The 25225-nt window shown below is 50.8% G+C and overlaps 1 protein-coding gene across 6 annotated transcripts in view; it reads right to left on the bottom strand.

Moving 5' to 3' along the window:
• Positions 1-25225, bottom strand: part of ARRB1 (arrestin beta 1) — a 78525-nt gene that overhangs the window by 15706 nt on the left and 37594 nt on the right. For 4 of the 6 annotated variants that reach the window (XM_070383694.1, XM_070383695.1, XM_070383696.1 and 1 more), the window contains exons 2-8: positions 11801-11831; positions 9949-10009; positions 6610-6654; positions 5685-5881; positions 4323-4382; positions 3444-3511; positions 176-311 (exon numbers count right to left, since the gene is read on the bottom strand). In XM_070383694.1, coding sequence (XP_070239795.1) covers positions 176-311; positions 3444-3511; positions 4323-4382; positions 5685-5881; positions 6610-6654; positions 9949-10009; positions 11801-11831 — 598 coding nt within the window. Of the gene's footprint in view, positions 1-175; positions 312-3443; positions 3512-4322; positions 4383-5684; positions 5882-6609; positions 6655-9948; positions 10010-11800; positions 11832-14727; positions 14799-21361; positions 21421-25225 lie in introns of those variants that run through there. The other 2 variants (XM_070383698.1, XM_005903226.3) reach the window with 2 other exon arrangements.

Raw genomic sequence — 25225 nt, 5'->3', positions numbered from 1 at the left:
CCCCAGAGGCTTCTCCAAATCTCCCAAGGAGGTCTCAGCTTCCCTGAGCCCTGTGGTCCTCGGGTGGGAGCCAGAAGCTCCCACCCGAGGAACCCCAGAGGCTGTGAGAGAGCTGGGATCTAAGGCTCCAGCCCTGGGAGGGCAGCCCCACCCATGCCAAGCCCCAACCTCCTACCTCCTTGTCCAGGGAGGCCTCCAGATGCAAGGGCTTGTCTGACATGAGGAACTGCCTGGTGGTCTCGGCCGTGGGCTGGGGGCCAGGCCTCTCTGGGGCATACTGAACCTTCCGGATGACCAGGCGCACAGAATTCCTAGGGGACAGGGGCAGAGCAAATGATGACCAGAGTCCCTTGCCTCTATCCCCTTCCCTTGTGACCCTCACATCCTTCTCTTGCTCAAGAGACTGCCATGGTTCCCATCTCCTTGGACTCCAGTCCAAACTGCAAAGGTTGGCATAGGGCCCTGTTACCATCTGGTCCCACTCCAACCTCCTCCATCCTGGGAGTCCCCAGCCTCCTCTAGGTCCTCACTGTCATGCTTGATGGTCCCTCTAGTCCTATTTCTGAAGCTTTGCGTACCCTAGGTCCCAACCTATAACACTCTCTTCCAGCTTCTGCCTTCATTTGCTTCCTTCTGCAAGGCTCAGTCAAACACCTGTTCTTCCAGGAAACTTCCTAGATCCACCCACTCTGCTCTTTTCCTGGTCTGAACTCCCACCAGTCAGAGGCCAAGCCACCCCACGACAGTACTGTATGTGGATCTGTGTTTTGGTAGCCAGCAGGATGCTTCCCTGGTGGCTCAGTTGGTAAAGAATCCACCTGCAATGCAGGAGACCTGGGTTTGATTCCTGGGTCAGGAAGATCCCCTGGAGAAGGATCTTGCCTGGAAGATTCCATGTGTTCTTGCCTGGAAGATTCCAGTATTCTTGCTTGGAAAATTCCATGGACAGAGGAGCCTGGCAGGCTACAGTCTATGGGGTCACAAAGACTCGGACATGACTTAGCAACTACACCACCACCACCAGGATGCTGAGAAAGAGACCACGTTCCACTTTCTGCATCCCTTATGTCGCTAATGGTATGAGCCCTTTAAGGCAGGGGTTCCCAGCCTCCGGTATCTAATGCCTGATGATCAAAGGAGGAGCTTATGTAATAGTAATGGGAAAATAGTGCACAATAAATGCAACGCACTTGAATCATCCTCAAACCATCCCCCACCCACTCACCGACCTTGGTCCACGGAAAAACTGTCTTCCTGTTCAGAAACCTGTTCGGCCAGAAACCAGTTCCTGGCTCCAAAAAGGGTGGGGACTCCTGCTTTAAGGACAGAAGTTTTTGTCTAAATTGTTCACTGCTGTATTCTCAGTATCTAAGACAGTGCTGGCTGCGATATAACAAATACCTACTGCTACTGCTGCTAAGTCGCTTCAGTCGTGTCCGACTCTGTGCGACCCCATGGACTGCAGCCCACCAGGCTCCGCCGTCCCTGGGATTCTCCAGGCAAGAACACTGGAGTGGGTTGCCATTTCCTTCTCCAATGCATGAAAGTGGAAAGTGAAAGTGAAGTCTCTCAGTCGTGTCTGACTCTTAGCGACCCCATGGACTGCAGCCTACCAGGCTCCTCCGTCCATGGGATTTTCCGGGCAACAGTACTGGAGTGGGGTGCCATTGCCTTCTCCCAAATACCTACTAAATAGCTATTAAATAAAAATATACACAGGGGACAAGGGCCCCAGGAAGATACGAAGGTGTGGAGAGGCGATGGAATTCAGTGACGGGGGTGCAGATTCCGTTAGCGGGAGAGAGGCCAGTACAGAGAATAAAGACTCAGCAAGAGGATGGACACTCAGAGACCAGGTGGGGCTCAATGAACATGATGGGCGCAGGGAGGAAACAGGGCCAGCAAGGTTTGGTGAGGGGATGGGGACGCAGTCAGGTGGAGTCCCAGCATTCCCACTTCTCAGATAAGCCACCTCCATTTCCTACAGCTGGATAACCAAGGCTGAAGTCCTTGCTCTTGGACTTCCCTGGCAGTCCAGTTTAAGACTTTGCCTTCCAATGCAGGAGGTGTAGGTTTGATGCCTAGCCGGGGAGCTGAGATCCTACATGTCTCACGGCCAAAAAACCAAAACATAAAACACAGGCAATATTGTAACAATTCAATAAAGTCTTTAGAGATGATCTACATAAAAAAGAAATCATTTTTTTATAAGCCCTAATCCTCCCCATATGAATTATATGACTTTGAGTAAATTAACCTCTACGCCTCAGTCTCCTCATCTGTAAAATGGCGATGACGGCAGGACCGACTTCTTAGGGTTGTCGTGAGGATTAAATTAGTTTGCACACGTCCATCACTTTGAACTGTGTCTGGCACCTAGTAAGCTGGTAAGTGTGAGTTGCTCTATCATCACTAGTAAATTCTGGTGCGTACTTAAAATGTCAAATTGGTAATAGGTTGAGAGGGCTGGCTCTCAACGTTGCCTCCCCTTCCTTGCTCTAGGTAGGCTACTGACCAAAACCTACACCGCCCTTCCTTTCTCCTGGTCGCAAATCTTAAGAAGAAACGGGGAACAGAGAAGCAAGGGACAAAGGTCTCATCTCCCTACATGCTGTAAGTTGCCCAACTGGAGTTGGAGATATGCAATGCATCATATGACCACCAGGTGGCAAACTCAGCCCACTCCCTAAGAGGATGCTGCGTCCTCTGGAAGCCTGCTGCAGGACGCAGAGTTGGGGACCCTGGCCAGCCTTGCCAGGAGGCAAAGCAAAGCCCGACCCCAGGAGGGGCAGGTATGAGAGCAGGGTTGGGCAGCTCACCCCATAAATCAGGGCCAGCTAGTTCTGGCTGCTGGCCTGGGCTGTCTGTCTGCCCAGGGCTGTCTCTCTCCAGGAAAATGCTTCCCCTCTCTGAGACATGGCAGACCTCCTCTGTCTGCCTTGGGTGGGTTCACTTTCTCCACTTCCCTTCCCTGTTCAGAAGCCTCTACTGACACCCCCTACCCCACCCCCACAACCTCCTGCTGATGACCTCCCAGGAGAACTGGGAAATGGGGGTCCAAGCTGGCCGGGAAACATCTTGCTCACTGTTTAAAACAATCTGAATTTCAGATTTTTTTCCAAAACAAAATTAAAGGACATGCAGTCTGGAGAGGAAGAGATTAGAGGCAGGGCGATAAGGGAAGTGGGTACAGTGATGCAAAGGAAAAAGTGCTGAGGCCTGAGTCAGGGTAATAGAGCCACCTCCCCCAGGAAGCCCTCCCCACCTGCCAGCCTTCCCCAGTGCCCTTGGAGTTTCCAAGGCTGGAATGCAAGGCCCCTCCTCTCCCACTTCCAGGCATTGTTACTTCTGTCTTCCTCCGAATGAACCATGCCTGTCCTGTCTCCCTCCCTCTGCCAGCAGGCAGCCCGCACCCAGACGGGTAGAAGCTGCGCCCTCCTCACCGCTTGTGGATCTTCTCCTCCAGGTTCTCCGCACAGAAGGCTTTCACTTCGTAGTCCACACCGCAGGCCTGCAGGGAAGGGTCACTGACCTCAATGGAGAGGGCCAGCTCCGTTGAGCACGGCCTACCCACCCTCTCATTTAACGAGGCCGCTGCATGCGAATATCAGTTCCCCAGGCCTGACCCCCTCGTCTGACTGGGAGCCCTGCACTCAGCCTGTGCGGAGCTGCCTCCCTCATCTGACCCTCCCACAGAGCTGCTCCGTGACCAGCTCCGCTCCAGAGTCCTAGCTGTCTGGGGGGCACGGTCCCCAACAAGGCAGTTGCCCAGAAATAACAACAAGCCTTTCAGCAGTCCTATTTAGGACCACCCACCCCCCACCCCCACCCCAACCACAAAGACCCTGCACTGGGCACCCCTTCAACATCTCGCCCTACCCTCTGGACCAAATGATGAGGTACATCCCATCACATCCATTTCACAGATGAGGAAACAGGTTCCAAGCTCCGAGGCCTGGAACACTTGTGGGGTCACCTACGTCCAAGCCTCAGTTTCCCCATCTGTGAGACAGTGATGACTCCACCTCCACACAGGGTTTGTGAGACCGGACAGTTTGCCAGAGAACATTCTTCAGCCAACACCAAGGCCAGCGAGAGTGACTTGGGAGAGGCTCTGGGCACATAACTGAGTGTAGGGGGTGAGGGTGATGCCATATGTGCCGCCCTGTCTGAAAAGACTGCTTATCTGAGGTGGGATCAGCCTAGCTTACACACAAGGAGGCTTCTACAGGGAGAATTCCAGCACCCTCCAGACAGAGAGCTGGGGACCCGAGGACACAGTGTCCTGAACCCAGAGGGATGCTCCCTGAGGGGTGACCCACCTTCCCTGTATCTTCAGGTCCCGGCTGCAAAGTCACAGAGCATGGGAGGTTCGGAGGGATCTGTTAAGAGGACAGAGAGACCTGACATATTCACCACTGACCTCTCCAGGTCTCCCATCCCCACACACATTCATCAGACCAGTGCCCCTAAGGACTGACCACGTCCCTTCCATCAGACTAGGCAATTCACAGGACAGACCATGTTTACGTCATCAGAACATGCTAAGCTATGCCTCATGTTACACTAGAGGCCCCTGCAATAAAGCCAAGGATTTCAGGGCATCACAGCCCCCACAGAACAAGAGCTGAAAAGGTCTTTCTATGATGTGCACTGCGGTAGGTAGAATAATGGCCCCTGAAGATGTTCACATTCTAATCTCCAAAACCTGTGATAATGTTACCTACAAGGGCAAAAGGGTCTTACAGTGTAATTCGGTGAAGCATCCTGAGACGGGGAGATCACCCTGGATTAGCCAGGTCGACCCACCATAATCACAGCGTCTTTAACAGTGAAAGCAGGGAGCAGAAAAGTCAGCATCACAGTGATGGGATTCGAGAAAGATTGGACCGGCCATTGCTGGCTTTGAAGATGGAAAAGGGCTGGGCCAGGGGCCAAAGAATGTGAGCAGTTTCTAGCAGCAGGAAAAGGCAAGGAAGCAGTTTCTCTCCCAGAGCTCCAGAGAGAATGCAGCCCTGCTGACACTTGATTTTAGCCCATGAGAGCTGTTCTTGACTTCCGACCTTCAGAACTGTAAAATAACACATTTGTATTCTAATTGGCAGGTTTAATTATTACTAGGTTTGCAATGGTTAGTTACAGCAGCCATAATACGTCTATAACAGAGAGGATGGCTCCTTATCCTCTCTCTTTCTCTGACTCTCAGAGTCAGGGGATTTCACTGAATCACAGAATCAGAGTCTGAGAAACTGAAAATCCAGAATCCTGGAGTGGAAAGGCAGCTGAGCAGGGAAATCCAGTACTTGCCATTCTTGTTTGGGAGTTGGGTTGAAGCAGGGTTAGTGGGCAGCCAGTATGAAGGAGGAGACAGCCTTGCAGTGACCCGGGGGCCAGAAAGGACTCCTTCTTTCTCTGCAGCACCCCCTCGACCCCTCCTTCTCCCACGATGACCTGGACTTGGGAGGGTCCGGGTAGTAGTGCAGGGGTAAGGGTGACACCTCTGGCAGTGGCCAGAGAAGAGACACTTACCAGGCAGCGTAAGTGCCAGTGCCCTGGCCCCAGTGTACGCTGGGGAAATTGCGTGGCCTGGAGCTGCTGCCCCAGCTGCCCCTGTGTGCCTGCCCAGAGGGCTTGCTAGAAGTGATGCTTCTGGAATGGGGCCCCGGGGGCTGGCAGTCCCTGACCTCAAAGGTGAAAGGGTAGGCATGCTCGCCCAGCTTCTTGATGAGGCGCTCCTGCAGCCGCGTCAGGGGCTTCTTGTCCTCAGGGGCCGGCGGGAAAGACTGCACGTTGGCCACAAACAGGTCCTTGCGAAAGGTCAGGCCCAGGACATCCAGGTCCTCCCGGCCGTAGCGGAAGGCGCAGGTCAGCGTCACATAAACTGTGGGAGCAAGGGGGTGCTGAGGAGGGGCCAGGAAGGGTAGCAAACATGCCCCCACCCAGAGTGCCAGCTGCAGCCCAGGAACCGGCTCCCCTGCCAGTCTCTAGGAGGCACACGTCTGTCCCAGAGCTCCTGCAGGGAGGGCGGTGCTGCCCTTGGGACAAGGGTGTCAGGTGCCTGGCCCGGGGAGGAGGCGAGGGCTGACCGCTGGATGGGTTCGTTCCTTCTCCACCCGCACTGCAGTCCAGGGCATGTGCAGAGGGCCCGACAGGGTCGATGGGGGCCGGGAAGAAGCACATTGGGAAGATTAGAGGGTGGGGAAACCAGTGCTAGGTGGTGTCTGGAAAGCCCAGTGTCTTGTTCCACCCAACCCCCACCTCCCGTCTTCCTGCTGGCCTTAGACAATCCCTTGACTGCGTCAGGAATAAGTCTTCTCTTCTGTACAGTAAGACCCTAACTCCTGCTCCATTTGCATCCTCCAGCCTTGCAACAGTCACGATGGGTTGATGTAAAGGGCTCAGACATGAAAAGGGTCTCCCAAAGTGGGTACAGGCGGGGCTGCCCAGGGGCTGGAGCACCTGCTCTGATGCTGATTGGAGCTGTCACAGGAAGAACCAGTGGGGAGGGGCAGGGATGGGCTTGTTGCCTCTCTTATTTCCAGTGTTCTGCCAGAGAGTCAGAAAGGCCCCAGCCTGGAGGTCAGGCTGGGGGCAGGGGCCACAGCTCACCTCTCCTCTCCTTGAGATACTCCGGATCCACAAGAACCACTCCATCTGGAGGAAGGACAGGGAATGAGCAGACACGACCTCAAACTTCTGAGCCCCCAAAAGTGAAGTCAAGTCGCTCAGTCATGTCTGACTCTTTGTGACCCCATGAACTGTATCCCTCCAGGCTCCTCCATCCATTGGATTCTCCAGGCAAGAATACTGGAATGCGTTGCCATTTCCTTCTCCAGAGTATCTTCTCGAACCAGGGACTGAACCCAGGTCTCTCGCACTATAGGCAGATGCTTTGCCATCTGAGCCACCAGGGAAGTCTGAGCCCCAAACACCATGTTAAATTCAAACCCAACCATTTGTCCGATCACAAGCATCATGAGGGCTTCCCTGGGGGCACAGTGGCGAAGAATCCGCCTGCCAATGCAGGAGCACAGGTTAGATCCCTAATCCGGGAAGATCGCAAATGCTGCAGAGCTACTAAGCCTGTGTGCCACAGCTACTGAGCCTATGCTCTAGAGACTGGGAGCCACAACTACTGAGCCCTCACACTGCACATACTAAAGCCCAAGCGCCCCAGAGCCCGTGCTCTGCAACAAGAAAACCACCACAATGAGAAGTCCGAGCATCGCAACTGGAGAGTGGCCCAAGCTCCCTGCGGCTAAAGAAAAGGCCAAATAGCAACGAAGACCCAGCACAGCCAAAAATAAATAAAACTGTTATAAACAAAACAAAAGCATCATGAGAGAAATGGGAAGGCCAGCAGCCAGTGAATGTTACCACCATGCCCCCTCCACCCATTGACCCAGGCTGGCCTGCCAAACCCAGCTCACGACTATAGGCAGGTTATTTAACTTCTCTTTCTTCATCTGTTAGAATAATAAGATGGGTTCAAAACCCCAATATCAGGTATACTGTGGAATTCAGAAGTTTTGAATTATAGAAAGGCCATGTGGTCCCTCTTCCATATCTTCTCTAATGCCTTCTGCCAGCTCTGGGGCAGCATCCCTTGTCGAGCCCATTAAAACCTCTACAGGGAAACTATTTTCACCAAGAGGTTAACTAAGGCATCAGTCACCTCCCATCAGTTCAGGCCAGGCTGCCACTAAATGATTTCTGTGTCAAACTCATGAACAATTTGGTGCTCTCAGGGCTTCTGGATTTGGGATTTGCAGACCTGCAGTACCCACCTAATAGGGCTCCTGTGAGGACTAAATGAATTAACACATTTAAAGTATTACCCGGTGCCTGGCACATGTGACCATGGAGAATGTCCCAAGGCCTGGCCTTGGGAATACAGAGTCCAGTTAAAGACAAAGGATGCTCTCTCTGCTCAATGATGTAAGGGAAGAAGTTTTTCTCACTGCGGGTCATTTGATCAACTTGGTATGATGCCCCAGGACTCGCTGGGATCTACAGAGTCTAGCACAGGGCCTAGCATGAAGTAGGTGCTCTGTGAACACTGGCTGAATGGTTCTCAGGGTGCCTATATGTGCAAGGGGAGCCAGATCCCTCCTGCCCTTCTCCCCAGATCCCATGATGCCCAGCCCCCGTGACCCCATTGCTATTCTTAAAGGCTAATAGGTGTGAACAGCCCTGGCCTCAGACAGCCCATAGGAAACTCTGCCTTGGCCACAGGTGAGCAGGCCACAGGTGAACACGGGGATGTTTGCTCCCTGCCTCCAAGTTCATGGGGGAGATGGAAATGGCAGAGACGCTGGTGAGCTTCAGAGAACACCCGACAGGCTGGGAGGAAAAGTAGGGCTATCTGGCTCCAGGCCAGGAAGGGAAGGGCTGCGTAGAGCCGGACTCTGCAGCCCACAGCCTGCATAGCGACCCCAGGGACCTGCCAGGCCTCCCGCCCCAAGGCCACAAAGACCTTCCTCCCAGCGAGCTGACACCTGGCTCTCTGCTCCATCTGCTCCCACCTGAGCTCTGGAACCACACCTCTGTCCTGCCCTCTTGGCCCCAGGACAGCTCCCAGGCCACTTTCTCTGTGAATGTTTCCCCCAAGCAACACATCCCACTTTCTTCATCTGGACTTAGCCTCCTGCAGTTTCCAGGGTCCAACCTCCCAACCTGTCACCTTCTTTGGTCTCACCTGGGTTTGTTCATGTCCCTCTTCAATCATTTAACCTCTCTGGGTCTCACTGTCCACATCTGTAAATTAGGGTTAATCCCGGGCCTCCCTCCCTCAAACAAATTGTAGGAAGAGACAACGAGATTGAGGTTCTTTAAAGAGAGCTACAGTTCTTAGAATCCTAACTGGAGGTGATTTTGCCCCCCAAAAGGATATCTGGCAATGTCTAAAAACATTTCTGATTGCCATACTGGGATGGGGGGACTCCCAGTGTCTAATGGGTAGAGGCCAGGAATGCTGCCAAGCATCCTTCAACACGTGGGATGGCCCTGCCAGCAAACGATCCAATCCAAAACCTCAAGAGTGCTGAGGTTGAGAGAAGCCCTGAAGTGGAAAAAGTCCTTGGAAGGTGCCTGCAGCCACAGCCCAGCCTCCTGGTAAGAACCCCATGTCAGTGAAGACAGCCTCCATTTCACAAGCCTCTAGGCTTTCTTTCAGAGAAGGCAATGGCATCCCACTCCAGTACTCTTGCCTGGAAAATCCCATGGACGGAGGAGCCCGGTAGGCTGAAGTCCATGGGGTCGCTAAGAGTCGGACACGACTGAGCGAGTTCAGTTTCACTTTTCATTTTCATGTGTTGGAGAAGGAAATGGCAACCCACTCCAGTGTTCTTGCCTGGAGAATCCCAGGGACGGGGGAGCCTGGTGAGATGCCGTCTATGGGGTCGCACAGAGTTGGACACGACTGAAGCGACTTGGCAGCAGCAGCAGCAGCAGCAGGCTTTCTTTCCACCTCCCCACCCTTTGCCACCAGAAGGGAGCAGAACAAACCATCTGTGGAGCCGGACTGCCCAGGTTTGAATCCAGGCTCCGCAATCTACTAGCTCTGTGACCTGGAGGAAGTCACTTAACCTCTCCGTGCTTGGGATGGTAATAATAGTAGTTCCCCAGTGTTGGGTACACAGTTAAGCCTCATGCTAAGTGGCAGCTGCTGTCATCAACTTCCTCATTGTCCTTATCATCAGGATTCTTGCCCCACTTCTTACATCTGTCCTTCCCACAGCGTCCTCTCACAGGCCCCTCAGCTGAAGAGGAAAGCAGCTGCTTGGTTAGCCTTTGCTGACTAGAGCCAAAAGCCACACACATCCTATTCTTGGCACCAGGCCCCTCTGGAGACCTGCAGGCTATTCCTGGGCCACTCCAACCTGCCCTTCTCTGGGAGGGGTCAGGCCAGCCCTGCCTCCCCCGCTCCCCCGGCCTCCAGGGACTCACCCACGGGCTCCACGAGGTCGATGTGGTCCACAAAGTCCCGCTTTCCCAGATAGACGGTGAGCTGGGGAAGAGAGGCACAGAAGGCGTTAGCAGCTGTGGGTCCCCCGCCCCGGAGGAGACCTGGAAGCTGCCAAAACTCCCTGGACCCAACCCTCATCATCGAAATCCTAACTGGGCGTGGACCTGATCTCCAGTCCTAATACTTGGAATAACAAGGCCTTGTATAAATTTTAAAGCACCTGTTTATCCCAAACCCTGCAAAGAAGTTCTTGTTCCCATTTTGCAGATGAGGACACTGAGGCCTGCAGTGTCCTTCACACCAAGCACCACTGACGGTGGAGTGGCAGCAGCAAAGGTGCTTGCTGAGTGGGAGGGCTGGGCACATCTCTGAGAGGAGGGAGGACCCCGAGCAGGGCCAGTGGCACCGAGAGGTGAGGGGGCTCTGAACACTGAACTCTGAGCCCTTCATAGCACCCCGCCTGTGTGCAGTCTGCAGGGATCCACTCAAACAAGGACTTGTTCTCCAAGGCTGTGAGCCTGTGCCCTGCTGGTTGCCAACCTTCAGGGGAGAACCCCAGAGCTAGAATCCAGAGTGTCATTCCAGATGTTCTCTACTCCTCCACAATCCCTAAATGCTGACGATTGACCCTCCATCAGATTTCTCTGTCTTCACAGCCACACTTGACAGGATTATGCACCAGCTCCTTGATTATCTACTGCCTGGAGCCTCCCACACCTGGGACCTTTCTCCCCACCTTAGCCAGACTGGTCATCCTAAAATGCAAATCTAACCATGGAAGTCTGGTCTGAAAACACTCTGATGGTTCCTCAGCGTCCAGAAGCAAGATGACAAACGAATTTCATTCCAAATGTCAACTCTGATTGATTGGTAAGGGCTGCCTGGGGCCCTGGGTTGAAAAGAACCCAAGATGGAATATCACCTCAACAGGAAAGTGTGGCCAGTGATTAGTGATGTCTGCTGTGGGTGTAGAAGGGGGATGTGGGCACACACAATGATGTCATCTGCTAGCCCAGGCCAGGAGTCCAAGCTTCTAAGCCCAACTCCAAGACTCCAGGACCCAGCTCTGCCACACCCCCACCTCAGCTCCTGCTCCCTCTGCTCCCCGCTTGGCACCCAGATGCCCTGTGATTTATGTTCATGCCTCGAATGCTCTTTTCCTCCCTACCTTGCCCGGGAGTGCATCTCTCCTCAGGGAAACCATCCCTGACCACCCAGGCTGCATCTGCAGCCCCCATGCACTCCTCTATAACACACTTGCACTTTATATTGATCAGTTTTTCTATGTCTGCCTTCCCCATCTGGCTGTGAGGGGCACTAGCTGTGCCTTATTTTTATCTCAGTACACCCTACTCCAGCCCCCACAGGCTCAGCCTAGACCTGACATGGAATGATGTCAGCCATACCCATTTGCTGACCTGCGAGGAAAGTAGGATCTGGCCTGGAGCTGTGTTAAGAAAGAGAGTGAGGTGGGAGCTGCCCCAGATAACAGGACTCAGTATAGGCTCCAGGGGCCGCTCACGCCAGAGGACTTGGCTCCCCTGAGGCCCTTGGCACTGGCTCTAATTATTGCACTCACAAGGCAAGGCAGCCTCTCTGGGATAGGCTGTGTCTCCCCATACCAGGGCAGGAGTGCCCTGAAGTCCAGGGGAGTTATACTGCCCCCCTGAGACAGTTTGCTGAGAGGCTCCCTGTCACTGTAGTCGAGGGAGGACAGGGCTGTGTCTCCCCCTCAGACAGGATGTGCCAGTCTTTCACGGCAGTAAAGATGCCCAAGAGAGGAGGAGAGTTTGGGGACAGAGAGGAGCGGGGGTGGGGCTGCCACAGACTCACCTTTCCATTGGGGCTCGCCTTCTTGAACACCCTGGGGAGAGAAAGAGTGGGAAGGTCAGGTTAGCATATTTCGCCCTGGGGGAAGGTGCCTGCAGGGCATTTCTCGGCAGGACCAGAACACGGGGCCTGGAGTGACTTGCAGGCTCCATACAAGCACTGAGAGCCGGAACAGTGCCCAGCACCATCGGGTTTCCCCATCTCCACCACTCTGAGACACAGTGCTTGTCTTCATAGCTCCCCTGGGCGCCCTCGACAGCCCCCCTGGTCTATTCCTCACCCAGCAGGTGGAAGGAGTCTTCCAAGGCAGGTCAGACCACCCCAGCTCACGTAGAGGCACAGCCTTGCGTGTCTGCCCGCCTCCTTTACCTCTCAGCACCATCTCTCCCACTCCCCTCCAGTCCCCTCCAGCCACAAGCCTGCTTGCCTTTCCTCCAACACCAAGGCACTCCTTGCCTCAGCAGTCAGTCCCTTTTCCCTGGGACGCTTTCCCCCCATAGATCCGCCTGCACCCGCTGGCCCAGCCCTGCACCTTATGTGATGAAGCTTCACCCTGCGCCTGTCCAGCAGTCCCAGTGCTCTCACTGTACTTGCCCTTCTCCCCAGCACTCAGCGCTCCCTAACCCACTGCTCAGCTGACTCTGAGGTTACATATACCCCTGTCTATTAGCTCCACGAGGGCAGGGATCTTTGTCTCTTGTCCTCTGTTGCGTCCCAAGCCCCTAGAATGGCACACCTGGTAGGTATTCGATACACCTGTGTTCATGAATGGCAGGAAGCCAGCAGCCAGTAAATATTAGTTGAGAATATGAATGAATGAATTAGGGAAGGAATCAACTGAAGCATGAGGCCAGGAAGGGAGCGGGTGTGCCTGGGATGGCACAGCAGAGCACAGGACTCAGAGTCAGGCAGAGGTGGTCCCCTGCAGCTCCTCCTGGTCTCTCCCTGAGCCTGGCCTGGGGGTCCTTCACCTGTCCCCCATCATCCAGCCCCAGAACGGCTCTGAGGAATGTTGAGCAGGGAGACAATAAAGGTAGAGACAGAGACCCAGAGACAGAGGGTATTAGAGGAGGGCAGGGAGGGAAGGAGGGAGAGGAAAGGGATGCTGGCCCTGGAGGTGTGACAGTAAAAGACGGAATGAGAGATCATAAAACAAACCAACAAGAGAGGGAGAGATAGTCACAGAGAGACAGAGCAGACACAGAGCGACAGAGCAGCCACTAAGAGGGGCAGGAGGTCTAGCAGGCCTCCAGGCCAAGGCGGGGTGAGGCCCACAGTGCAACAGCGACAGCAAGTCCTCCCAGAAGGAGAGTGAGGTTGTGGCTCTGTGCTGCCTCCATAGCACGCCCCCACCGCCCCCATCACTCCCACCCCTTACTTCCGGGGCCCAAGGGACCACTGATGGGCCTTAGCTTGGCTTGCAAATAGAAGCCTAGCATATCCCTCCCCCACCTCCCCTAGGAGTTCTGGGTTTTCTCCTCCTCATAAATATTTATCATTGTTTGGAGTGTGAAGATGCCACAGTCAGCTGAGGCATAATAATTACTAAAGTGAGAAAAAAAAATACAGATGACATAATTTGAACCAACAGCTCCCAAATTAAGGCTGGACCTGCAGAGGAGACCAGGGAAGTGACATGCCACCGAATCCCCGCTGCTTCTAGAAGCCTCAGTCCATCCCTTGGGAGCCCTGGGTCAGAGGGAAAGGAGAGGCCACAAACGCCTGAGGCCACAAAGAACTGAGTCAGGAGAAGCCATCCCAGTGAGTCCTGAGAGGGACTAGGGGCACCCTGGTCACAAGAGACTGGGGGGCAGGGGGCAGCTAGGAGGAGTGACAGGGAAAGAGGGAAGGAAGGCGGGTAAGAAGAAAGTAAGAATTAACATTTAAAAGAAGAAGGAACTAGTATTAGTTGAGCGCCCAATTAATACTTCTCATTACAGCACTGTGAAATGAGCATTACAATTCTTATTTTATGGATAATAAACTTAAGGTTCAGAGAGATGTAGGAATTCTCCCAGAAGCACACAGCAAGCAAGGGCTAATAAGTCAGGATTCAGACCCAGTTCTGCCTGTCTGCCTTCTGACAGTATACAAGGAGATAGGTAATTTTATGTTCAACCCTGCTGCTTTCCTAAAGCAGATGTTTTTATCAGCATCAAGAATAACAGAAAAGAAGGGAATTGACAGGAGGAGGGGGAAGTAATGAAAGAGTGAGTAAGGGGTGAGGAGGAGAGTGAAGGTGACCTGGGGCAGGAAGCCCGGCCCGCCCAGCACTGGGGGACGTCCTACTGCTAACTCAGTCCCAGGCCACATCCTCTGGGAGCTGGATGCTGATGGTTTCCTCAGACAACAAAAGCAGCAGCTGCCCGTGCCCTCTAGGCTGGTACACCCTTGTCATGGTCATGTCTCTGAGTATTTTCCCCAGAACACTGCTGTGGATCCTTCCACAATCCCATTTCAGAGATGAAAAAACCGAGGCTCAAAGAGGTGAATGATGGCTGCTTGTCTCCAAAGCCTGTGTCCTTTCCACTCTGTCCCACAGCCAAACCGTCCCTGAAACAACTCCACTGGCTTCCTGACCCCCAACACTGTCAGAAAAAAAGGCCTGTGTAGGGGTGCTTCCAGTTCACCAGGACCCCCACCTGTGCAGCACCTCACAGATGGCTTCTGTCTGTCCACTTTGAAGAGCAAACACAAACATGCAAGACTCAAGTCAAAGGCAAACTTGCAGACTGTGGGATGCCTGGGTTTGGTTCATCCCCAAGTCCCATCTGTGCTCCGCAAGCCTGATCCTCGGAGCCAAAGCTGGGTCTCATACAAGAAATGCCAGCGGCGTTCTAGCTGAGTAAGACTCCTGGAGACAAGGAATAGAAACCCACCAAGCAGAGCTCAAGAAAAGGAGACAGTAAAGAAGTAAGCAAAAATCTCACGGGAAGGATATGCAGGCAGGACGCACGGGGGCTGGAGCCAGGAACAGGGAAGCCATCAACCTCTCAGGCGGCGGCTCTCTCTCTCCACCTTTCCCCCTGGAGACGCATGTTCTCCTGCCTGCGCTGCTCTCCTTGCGGCTGCTCCATTGTCTCTGTGGACCAACTCTCTCTGCTTATTCAGGGCTTTTCTGCCCCTCCATTATTTTGGCTTCCATGTGGCTCTCACTCTGACCCTGTTTCTACTTTGCCTCTGCTCTGCTTCCCACTGTTAACTGGCTGAATGGCCCAATTCCAAATTCCCAGGAGAGGGATTTGATTGGTCAGTTTTGGTCACGTGTCCCATGCCTGGGCCAATCAGCTAGGTAAAGGGTGTGTCATGTGGCTCATCAGGCATGGTCAGAGCAATGTGTTTCAAACCAGGGGTCACAATCCATTAGTTGACAATGAAATCAACTTATAGAATTGCCACTAGCACTTTTGCTGTTGTTGTTGTTGAATGGCAGATGGCAAGTAGTAGATATTATTGTATTTACCAATATTCTATCCCCTCTAAGGCTGGGCATATGTGTGGACCAAATTTCTCCAGTCTTGTGAAGTTAGATATGCCCATACAGCTTGCTCTGGCCAACGAAATAGGAACAGAAATGCCATATGTCACTTCCAGGCAGAAGTATTTAAGGGCTGGTGCATGATGACCCCACACTGTTTATATTCATTTTCTATGGAAGCTACAATAAATGATCACAAACTTAGTGGCTTACAACAGCATAAACTTAGTATCTTACAGTTTTAAGTTCAGAAGTTCACTAGGTTAAAATCATGGGGCTTCCCAGGTAGCTCAGGGGTTAAAAAAAAAAAAATCTGCCTGCCAATGCAGGAAATGCAGGAGATGGTGATTTGATTCCTGGGTGGGGAAGACCCCCTGGAGGAGGAAATGGAAACCCCCTCCAGTATTCCTCCATGACTGAGCAACTGAGCATGCACGCACAGGTTAAAATCAAGGTGTTGGCAGGGCTGCGTTCCTTTCCAGAAGCTCTAGGAATAAATGTGTTTTCTTGCCCTTTCCACCCACATTCCATGTCTCAAGGCCTCTACCTCCATCTTCAAAGCCAGCAACACCAGGTTAGGTTCTTATCACATTGTATCACTCTGACCTCCTCTTCTGCCTCCCTCTTCCACATTTAGAGACCCACTGCATGAATACATGCAGCTCTCTACTTTAAGATCCACTGATTTTAGGAAAATCAGTTCCATCTGCACCTGTAATTCCCCTTTTGCCACATAATATGACATATTCAAAGTTTCCAAGGATTATGGTGTAAACATTGTTGGTGGGGGCCGGTGGGGGGTGGGGGGGCGGTTCTTCTGCCTATCATGTCCTCTTTCCTCTGTCATTGAAACCAGCAATGATCTGGATGGGAAGCCTTCAGAGACTAAATTCCAGGGCTCTCCTGCTAAATGACAGACAGGTAGCATGAGAGAAACCTCTTGAGCCACTAAGATTTGGGGGTTATTTGTAACTACAGCAGACCAGCTTCTCCTGACTAATTTTTTAAAAATTTAAGTATCATTTAGTAAAATTTCTATTTCAGGTGAACTGAGTTACAATGTAAAATGAATATCGTGGTGAAAATTTTTTAATGTTTAAAACCCACTGTTGCAGAGAGCATGCCTAAAACAAACATGCTCTATCAGTGTCTGTGCAGCCTGTTAGATGCTATTTTCTGATTCTGCTGCTTTTCTGTGAGCTACCAGCCCTCCCAAATATTCATTTGTGCCTGTAGGGAGAAGCCTGCATCATAAGGGACCCAGAACAAAGCACCTTCCTGGATAGATTACCCAACATTCAAGAGTTTGTCATTTTGTACAGTACAGCCAAACAATGGAATATTGCATAGCACTTAAATTATGCTTGCATCTTTCGTAACACAGGGAAATGCTTATGATAGAATAGTAAGCAGAAATCAGGAATCAAAACAGTATGTTTGGCATGAGCTCAAATTTATACTCAATAAATACCCAAAAGAAAGAAGACTGGAGGTTGTTAAGATGGCAACACTCCTCAAACTTATCTATGAATTCAATGCAACACCTATAAAAATTCCAGCTGGATTTTTTTGCATTAATTGACAGGCTGATCCTAAAATGTATATGGAAATATAATAGTGAAGACAAATCTTTTTTTAAATATAATTCTTATTGTAATTATTTGCTTGAGTGTCTCTGTCTCACTTTGCCCTCTTCTTTCGTCTGTTTTGTTTTGGCGATACCTTGAGGTATTGTGGATCTTAGTTCCCTGACCAAGGATCCAACCCGTGTCCCCTGCAGTGGAAGAGCAGAATCCTAACTACTGAACCGCCAGGGAAGTCCCAAGACAATCTTGGAAAAAAAAAAACAAAGTTGGAAGACTCAGACTTCCAAATTCAAAATTTACTACAAAGATACAGTAACCAAGACTGTGTGATCTTGGCATAAAGACAGACATAGAAATCAATGGAACAAAATTGAGAGTCCAGAATTAAGCCCATATATTTACAGCCAATTGATTTTTAACAAGGGAACAAAGAGAAGACAAGGAGATAAAATAGTCTTTTCAATAAATGATTCTTGGACAACTGGATATCCATATGCAAAAAAATAAACCCCTCAACCTCACACCAGTTCCGTCCCTGCTTGGGGAACTAAGATCTCACATGATGCAAGGCCCAGCAAAAGAAAGAAAGAGAGAAAAGGGAAAAACTATAAAACTCTTAGAAGAAAACATATGTATAAATCTACATGACCTTGGATAAGGCAATGGTTTCCTAGACATGACATCAAAAGCACAGGCAACTAAAAAAAGTAGATAAATTGAACTTTATCAAAATTAAAAATTTTGGAGTTTCAAAGCTCACTGTCAAGAAAGTAAAAAAACAATCCACAGAATGGAGCAAATATTTTCCAATCAGGTATCTAGTAAGAGTCTAGTATCTAGGATATATAAAGATCCTATTATGATTCAACAACAAACAGGCAAATAACTTGATCAAAATCAAGCAATGAATTTGAATCATCATTTCTTCAAAGAAGGTATACAAGTGGCCAGTAAGCACATAAAAAGATGATTAGTCACTGGGGAAATGCAAATTGAAGCCACAACAAGGGGATTCCCAGGTGGTCCAGTGGTTAGGATTCTGTGTTTCCACTGTCAAGGACCCCAGTTCGATCCCTGGTCAGGGAACTCAGATCCCACAAGCTATGAAGCGTGGCCAAACAAACAAAAAAGCCACAGTGAGATATTTCACACCCAGTAGGAGACCTATAATAAAAAAAAAAAGGACAATAAACCTGTGTTATCAAGGATGTGGAGAAACAGGAGCCCTCACACATTGCTGGTGGTGCAGTCACTGTGGCAAACAGTCTGGCAGTTCCTCTCAACAACACTGAGCTAACCTATGACCCAGCAATTCCATCCCTAGGTAGAGACCCAAGAGAACTGAAAATGATGTCCACACACACAAAAATGTTCATAGTGGCATTATGCATAACCATCATATGCCACCAACTGATGAATATGTTTTTTATCTGTGGCATATATATTCAATGGAATATTATTCAACCATAAAAAGGGATGAAGCACTGATTCATGCTACAACATGGATGAACCTTGAAAGGATCAACATTATATTTTAAGTGAAAGAAGCCAGACACAAAAAGCCATACATTATCTGATCCCATTTATTTGAAATGTCCAGAATGGGCAACTACACAGAGACAGAAAGCAGTTTGGTGGTTGCCAGAGGCTGGTGGGAGGTGGGATGGGAAGTGATTGCCAATGAGTAGGAGTTTCTTTTTGGGGTGCTGAAAACTCTGGAATTAGTGGTGATGGTTATACAACCTTGTGAAAATACTAAAAACCCCTACAACTGCAAATACTATGGTATGTAAGCTATATCTCAGTTTTAAAAACAAACTCAATAAATGAATATAAGGAAAGGAAATGTGCCCAAATGTTAACAGGGGTTAAAGAATACTCCATCTGTCCACCCACTCACTCCTTTATATCCCTTATTTTTCCATGTTGTACAATGAGCACCAATTACTTCATAAAGATACAAGGCTTCCCTAACAAGATACGTCTCATGTCTTAATGAAAAAATATTGTAAGTGAAGTAGAGAAAATACGGATCCTATCCATCCATCCATTCTGAATGGATGTTAGAATCTCTGATATTGCAACTTTACAATCCCGAGTCCATGTCTCTGTGATTCCTCGGACCCTTCCCCAGACCCGCTGTGTCGGCTGTTACAACTGTGCACCATGCCTTCTCCTCAGTGTTCTCCTTCTCTGACTTCCCCTAAGTCAGGATTAGATGTACCCTGACTCCCACACCCGGTGCGTCCCCATCACAGCATTTACACACTGTAAAATCTGTTTACTCGCCCTGCGCTTCCCTTACAAAACTTATACGAGAGTGGAGGCCTTATTTATGACACTGGATCCCTGGGGACACAGCATGATGCCTGGGCCAAGGAGGTGCTCAGTAAATAAATACAGGTGGAATGTTCTTGAATGAATGCCCTAAGAGAGAATTAGTCAAGAATGAGGATGAATGAAGTTTCAAAAGGTGGTGGTAAGGATCCTTTGCCCTGGGTGAGAGGACTCCATAGATTTCTCCTATCGATGCTTCTCTTTGGCTGTCAGGATCAATAGGCACTGGGTTTAGAAAATACTTCATAAGGGCAGGGTCTCAGCCAGCATCAGGGTGAGCCATGAAGATGACTGATACGTCCAAGGGGGCCTCTGCTCAGCTCTGACCAATGACTCTTCCACTTATCATTCACGGATCCAGTAAACATTCACACACTCCTACCACTGCCAGGCTCTGCAGGCACTAAGATGAATAATTCATGGTCACTGCTGACAAAAAACTGTGGTACAGCCAAGTGAGACAAACCCATCAACCACAACGGCCACCATGCATTAAGCTTTCACTGTAAGCCAGGTGCTTTGCTAAGAACTTCAGCATATTAAGATATTATTCCATCTTAACATTCCCATTTTTCAAAGGAGAAACCTGAGATGCAGAAACCCTAAATAACTTCAAGTCTCAAAGCCAGTACCAGAAAACTCATACGGGAGAGAAACCCTATGAATGGGCCACCTATGGGAAATCACTTAGCCAAACATGTCTTACACAACATCAGAAAACTCATCCGAAGGAGATTATCCACGAATGCGGATTCACTGCCAGTGAATTGAGAGAGCACTGGCAACAATTCAAGCCTTTGTGAGCATCCAAAAATTCATGCTACGAATACAGTGAATGTGGGGAAAACTTCAGGTATTAATCTCCATCAACAACAGAAATCTCTTCCAGGAGAGAAACCAGGTGCCAGTCACTGCTCTAAGTGTGTCTTAAACATGAACTCACTTGTTTTTCCGACAACATTTAAGAAGGTATGATTATAGTTCCAATTTCTCAGATGAGGAAATTGAGACACAGAGAGTCTAAGTCATTTACCCAAGGTCACAGAGCTAGTAAGGGGCACAGCTAGATACTGAAACCCAGGCAGTCTCACTCCAGAGATGACACTTTTCACCACTCACAATACTACGCTATAGATGGGATTGTGTGGTTCTGTCTGGGGGACCAGGAAAGGCTTCAAGGAAGGCAGTATATCAATGAGGGGGATCTTCAAGAACACACACAGGTATGGAAGAGGTGACGGCACTGCTCGTGGAGGCCTGGGGAGGGCAACTGAATCCACTCAGTGTTTGGGAGATAGTGGGCAATCTGAAGTATGTCCCTAGTGCCTAGGAAGAGTACCAGGGAGGAGTACAGGCCTGAGAAGGGTCCACTCACCACCCTGCTAGTCACAGAGCATCTCCTATCCCCAGGCTCTGGGCAAGGTGTGCAGGGTCTCAAATGCCAGACTAAGGAACTCAGACCATATCCAGAAACCAATAAGAGCCATAGACACTTAGTGGGGAAGAGAATGGCTGGGGCTGTCTCTTGGATGCAGAGATGCCATAACCCCACCCCTTTCCCCATCCCTGCCCCTGATGGCAGTCATGGTCAGCTGGGCAGGGTGGGGACCTGCAAGGGGGCGTTCGCCCTCAGGTACACCTGCCCTACATTCTGACCCACTTTCCTGGGTGTGAGAACAGCCATCAGGGAGCAAGGAGGTGTGAGGAGCAGGTGGCTGTGGCAGCAAAGAGGTTTCTAGGGCCCTTATCACACTCTCCCTGGTAGTGGGGTTATTTGTGTACAGGCTGCTCTGCTCTTCCAGGACTGAACAGCCCTCCCTGTGTCGGAACACTGCCTTCCTGTTTACCCACCATTAGCGCACCTGCTTCTCAGGACAGCCCAGGAGAGGGGCAGGAGGCAGGAAGATAGGAAAGGTCACCCGTTTCACAGATTTGGGGAGCGTGCAGCCCGCTTTATTTCCCAGATGGAGACACTGAAGCCCAAGAGAGAGAAGAATCTTGCCCCTGGGCCAGGAAACTAAGGCCCAGAGAGACTGGTGTGCCCAGAGTCGCAGACCAGGAGGAGAGCCCCAGGCTGCTGCTTCTCTGGGTACAGGCCCGAGGGGTGAGGGGCAGTGGATGGGGGTCTGGCCAAGTCGAGCTCCAGGACTTCAGACTACTCACAGGCTCCGAGGCACATAGCTATTGCTCCAGCCTCCTGCCCACATTCATGTGTCCACTCCTCTAGCCATGATCCGTATTTGTGAATACTTTCAGGAGCTGCAGAGGGAGGGAGGAGAAAAGCCACCAGGTGGCCACGGAGGTAGGGGGGGAGTTTCTTAAAGAAGCCTGGCCCATTTTCTAGTAACCCATAAAACCAGAGGTCCGAAAATCAAAGGCTAATAAAAATTTCACCAAGCAGGCCAACAGCTGAACCCCAGAGAGCCCACAGACCACACTTGAATGCTGTCCAGCCTTCTCGGGGGTCGAGAGGCAGGAAGGGAAGGGTGCTGGCAGAGGAAACAGTGCGGACGCTGAAGCAAGCAGACCCCGCCTGGGTCCTGCGCGACCTTGACTTTCGCTTCCTCTCTGAAGCATGCTTTCAGTTGTCTGGAAAATGGGGTTGATGTCTACCCCACAGGTGAAGGCGTATACAAAGCCTTGGGACCTAGTAGGGAATGATAAAGGGAAGGACGTCATTGGTACGGTGATGACTATTGTTATTATCACTCTGCCTTCCCTCCAGAGCCCAGTGGAGAGTTCTTGCCCAGATGTCCCTTAGGTGGGACAGGATGGTTATGTTACCTCCATTGGAGAGAGAGAAGATTTTTCAGTTGGCTGTCTCCCTCCCTGTCTTGGATAGAAAACAGCAGTTTATGATATTCTTTTTCTAGTTTAGACCCTCACGTTCCGGAAATCTCCAGGGACACACCCTGCTATTCCCTCTCTCTGCAACAGCCTTTCCACCGGTTCCCCCACTGCAGTCCCTCCCATCCTTCCTCCCAAATACCACCTCATCCAAGAAGCCTTCCCTGACTGCTTCAGCTTAAAGTGGCCTTGCCCTGACCCCTTCCTCCTTCCCTCTTGCCACCCATCTTGGCTACTCCCCTCCTTGCTTTTTGATTCCTTTTGTTTCTCCAATCTCTGAGCCTGACACTGTTCTTACCTCCAGGAGATACGGGCCCCTGTGTCCTGTCTCCAGAGCACCTACACTCTGGAGCAGGGGGAGAGACAGAGAGATCCTCCACCAAGAAACAAAACCCTCTGTTAGAAGCACAGCAGGCAAGTGGGATGATTCAGTGTATGGTGTGCCCAGCTCGGCTCCAGGCACACAACCACCGTCCTATACACACACACACACACACACACACACACACACACACACACGTCTCTCTTCCCCTCCTCCACTCTGTCTGTGTCCCCTCAGCACCCACACGAGCCTGCACATCTCCGCTCCCCAGTGGACGGCATGGAGCTGAAATACTGACAAACTCTGGAGAGCAGGAACCCCTTTCTCCATCATCTTCCTTGGTATATAATTGGTGCTGAGTAAATATTTTGAATGAATGAATAAACAAATAAACAAAAGCCGACCGCTGAGCTTGAAGATGGGTAAAAGCAGTACCTGAGCCAAGAGGCAAATTAGAGGTGGACAGCCCGGCCACCAGAATGAGACATGGGTGTGTGCAACCTTAACAGGAGCACCTTACATGCAGGGCGGCCCCAGACATGCAGCAGCCATGATTTTCCCTGTGAGAAGACTTTATCTAAAATTTTATTTGCTTGATGCTTTTGGGGGGACAGAGTTGTTTGTTTGTTTGTTTTTCCAATTTGAACATATAAACTTTTGGGGAAGAGCATATTATATTAAAACTAAATATTAATTCAGAAGTATTACTTTCCTCACCATTCTCACATTTCATAGAACATCAGAACAGTTCAGCACAGTGGTAGGTCTCCAACGCTTCATCAACCACTCTGGGTACCAGTCAGGAGCTGAGAGCCCTCCGCAGTCAGAGAGCCCTCTGTCCAGACTGGCAGCTACAGCTTAGGGTAGCGGCTCTTTCCAGAGAAAGAACTGTGGAGAGAAAAACCTAGGCCTTCTATTTAGCCAGACACAGTGGTCATGATGTGCTGAAACTGGCTGGTACAGGCTCATTCAGAGCCAACTGTCACACTTGTAGGAATTCTGTGATCTAGTTGTTAAACATTGCCAATGGCTGTCTACTGGGGTTTATATAACTGTCCACTGGGTTAAATTTGCTCCCCCCAGGGGACATCTGGCTGTGTCTGGAGACATCTGGATGGTCACGACTTGGGGGAGGGCTGCTACTGGTGTCTAGCGGGTGGAGGTTAGGGATGCTGTGCGTGCAATGAAGCCCAGCCCCCTCCCTGCCCCCAACAAAGAACCTCAAGGCCAAATGTTAACTGTGCTGATGGTGAGACAGCCTGAACCAAGATGACAATTAAATAAACTATATTAAAAACAGAGGGGGAGGCTTCCCTGGTGGTCCAGCGGTTAAGAATCCGCCTGCCAATGCAGGGGACACGGGTTCCATCCCTGGTCTGGGAAGATCCCACATGCCACGGGGCAACTAAGCCCAGGTGCCACAGCTTCTGAGCCTGTGCTCTAGGGCCCAGGAGCTGCAACTACCGAAGCCCAGGAGCCTAGAGCCTGTACTTGGCAACGAGAGAAGCCACCACAACAAAGAGGAGCCCCTGCTCGCCGTAACTAGAGAAAGCACTTGCCCAGCAACAAAGACCCAGTGCAGTCATAAATAACAAATAAATATGAAAAATATTTAAAAATCAAAGGGAAGACATACTCAAAACTTATCACTTACTATTATTTTACTGAATTTTACTATAAAGATGGAGTCCCACTGTGCATCTCTTCCCAACTCCATGTTCAATGACATCACATTAGTAGGGTGATGTCCTTGGTGGGAGAATTGACAAACATAGGAACTGGCAAACGCTATATCCCCACCTCACCCCCTTTTTCTGGACGGCCAGTTGTTACCAGTGCACCGCTGGGGGCGACCTGAGTAGAGAAGGGAAATCCACAAGTCTGGTGGATGCTTCTGAGCTTTCAGCCCAAGCAGATGACTCAGCACCAGCCTCCCATATGCACTGCGGAACAAGGATCTGAATGTGGCCATATGGACAAACTCTACACACCTCACACACACACAAACACACACCATGCACACTATACCCACCACACACCCAAAGACACACATACCCCACACACATCTACAGACAACACACCTATGTAAAACACACCACGTTATGTACACACGCCATGCACACCTGCACCACACCCCATGTATGCTTCACACCTCATACCACATACATATCCCACACACTTATATACACCACACACACCAATACTAAGCACACTCCACATGCACACCAGCATCACCCGCCCCACATACACATCATCTACAACTCTCGCAACATAAACCACATACACACCACACAAATACACAAGTGCTCCCATGGCAGCCCTCTAGCCAGCAGAGGAGTAACTGAATCATGAGAATGAGAGAAGGCCAAGCTGGAACTTTCATGGCAATCCAGCGGTAAAGACTCCACACTTCCACTGTAGAGGGCATGGGTTCGATCCCTGGTCAGGAAACAAAGATCCCGCATACCTCACCGTGAGGCCAAAAAGAAAAGAGGATGCCAATCTGACTGACCACCTTCTTTGATGTCTAGCACCTCTGCAGTAATTACTGCCTCCTCATCCGAAGGCCCGTCTTTCCCACAGACCCCCACACCCAGCCTGCCAAAGCAAAGGTCTTGACACCTGCCATGAACACCACGCAGTGACCCCATCCCAGGCCCGTTTCTCTTGGCCACTGGAGCCCTGGCTGAGTGATGGCCCATCCCTGCCCTGTGCCCAGCTCTCTGCTGTAGCCTCCAGGGCCTGACCTCCGCCCCCTCCCAGGACCCATGACAAGCAGTTCCCTTGGTGACTCTACCCACCCAGCCACTTTAGCTGCCACCGGATGCTGGTAAGCCAAACCTCCGTCTCCAGCCAGA

This window comes from Bos mutus, chromosome 15 (genome assembly GCF_027580195.1).
Source record: "Bos mutus isolate GX-2022 chromosome 15, NWIPB_WYAK_1.1, whole genome shotgun sequence".
Classification (NCBI taxonomy): domain Eukaryota; kingdom Metazoa; phylum Chordata; class Mammalia; order Artiodactyla; family Bovidae; genus Bos; species Bos mutus.
This window is presented reverse-complemented; position numbering and strand designations above follow the sequence as displayed.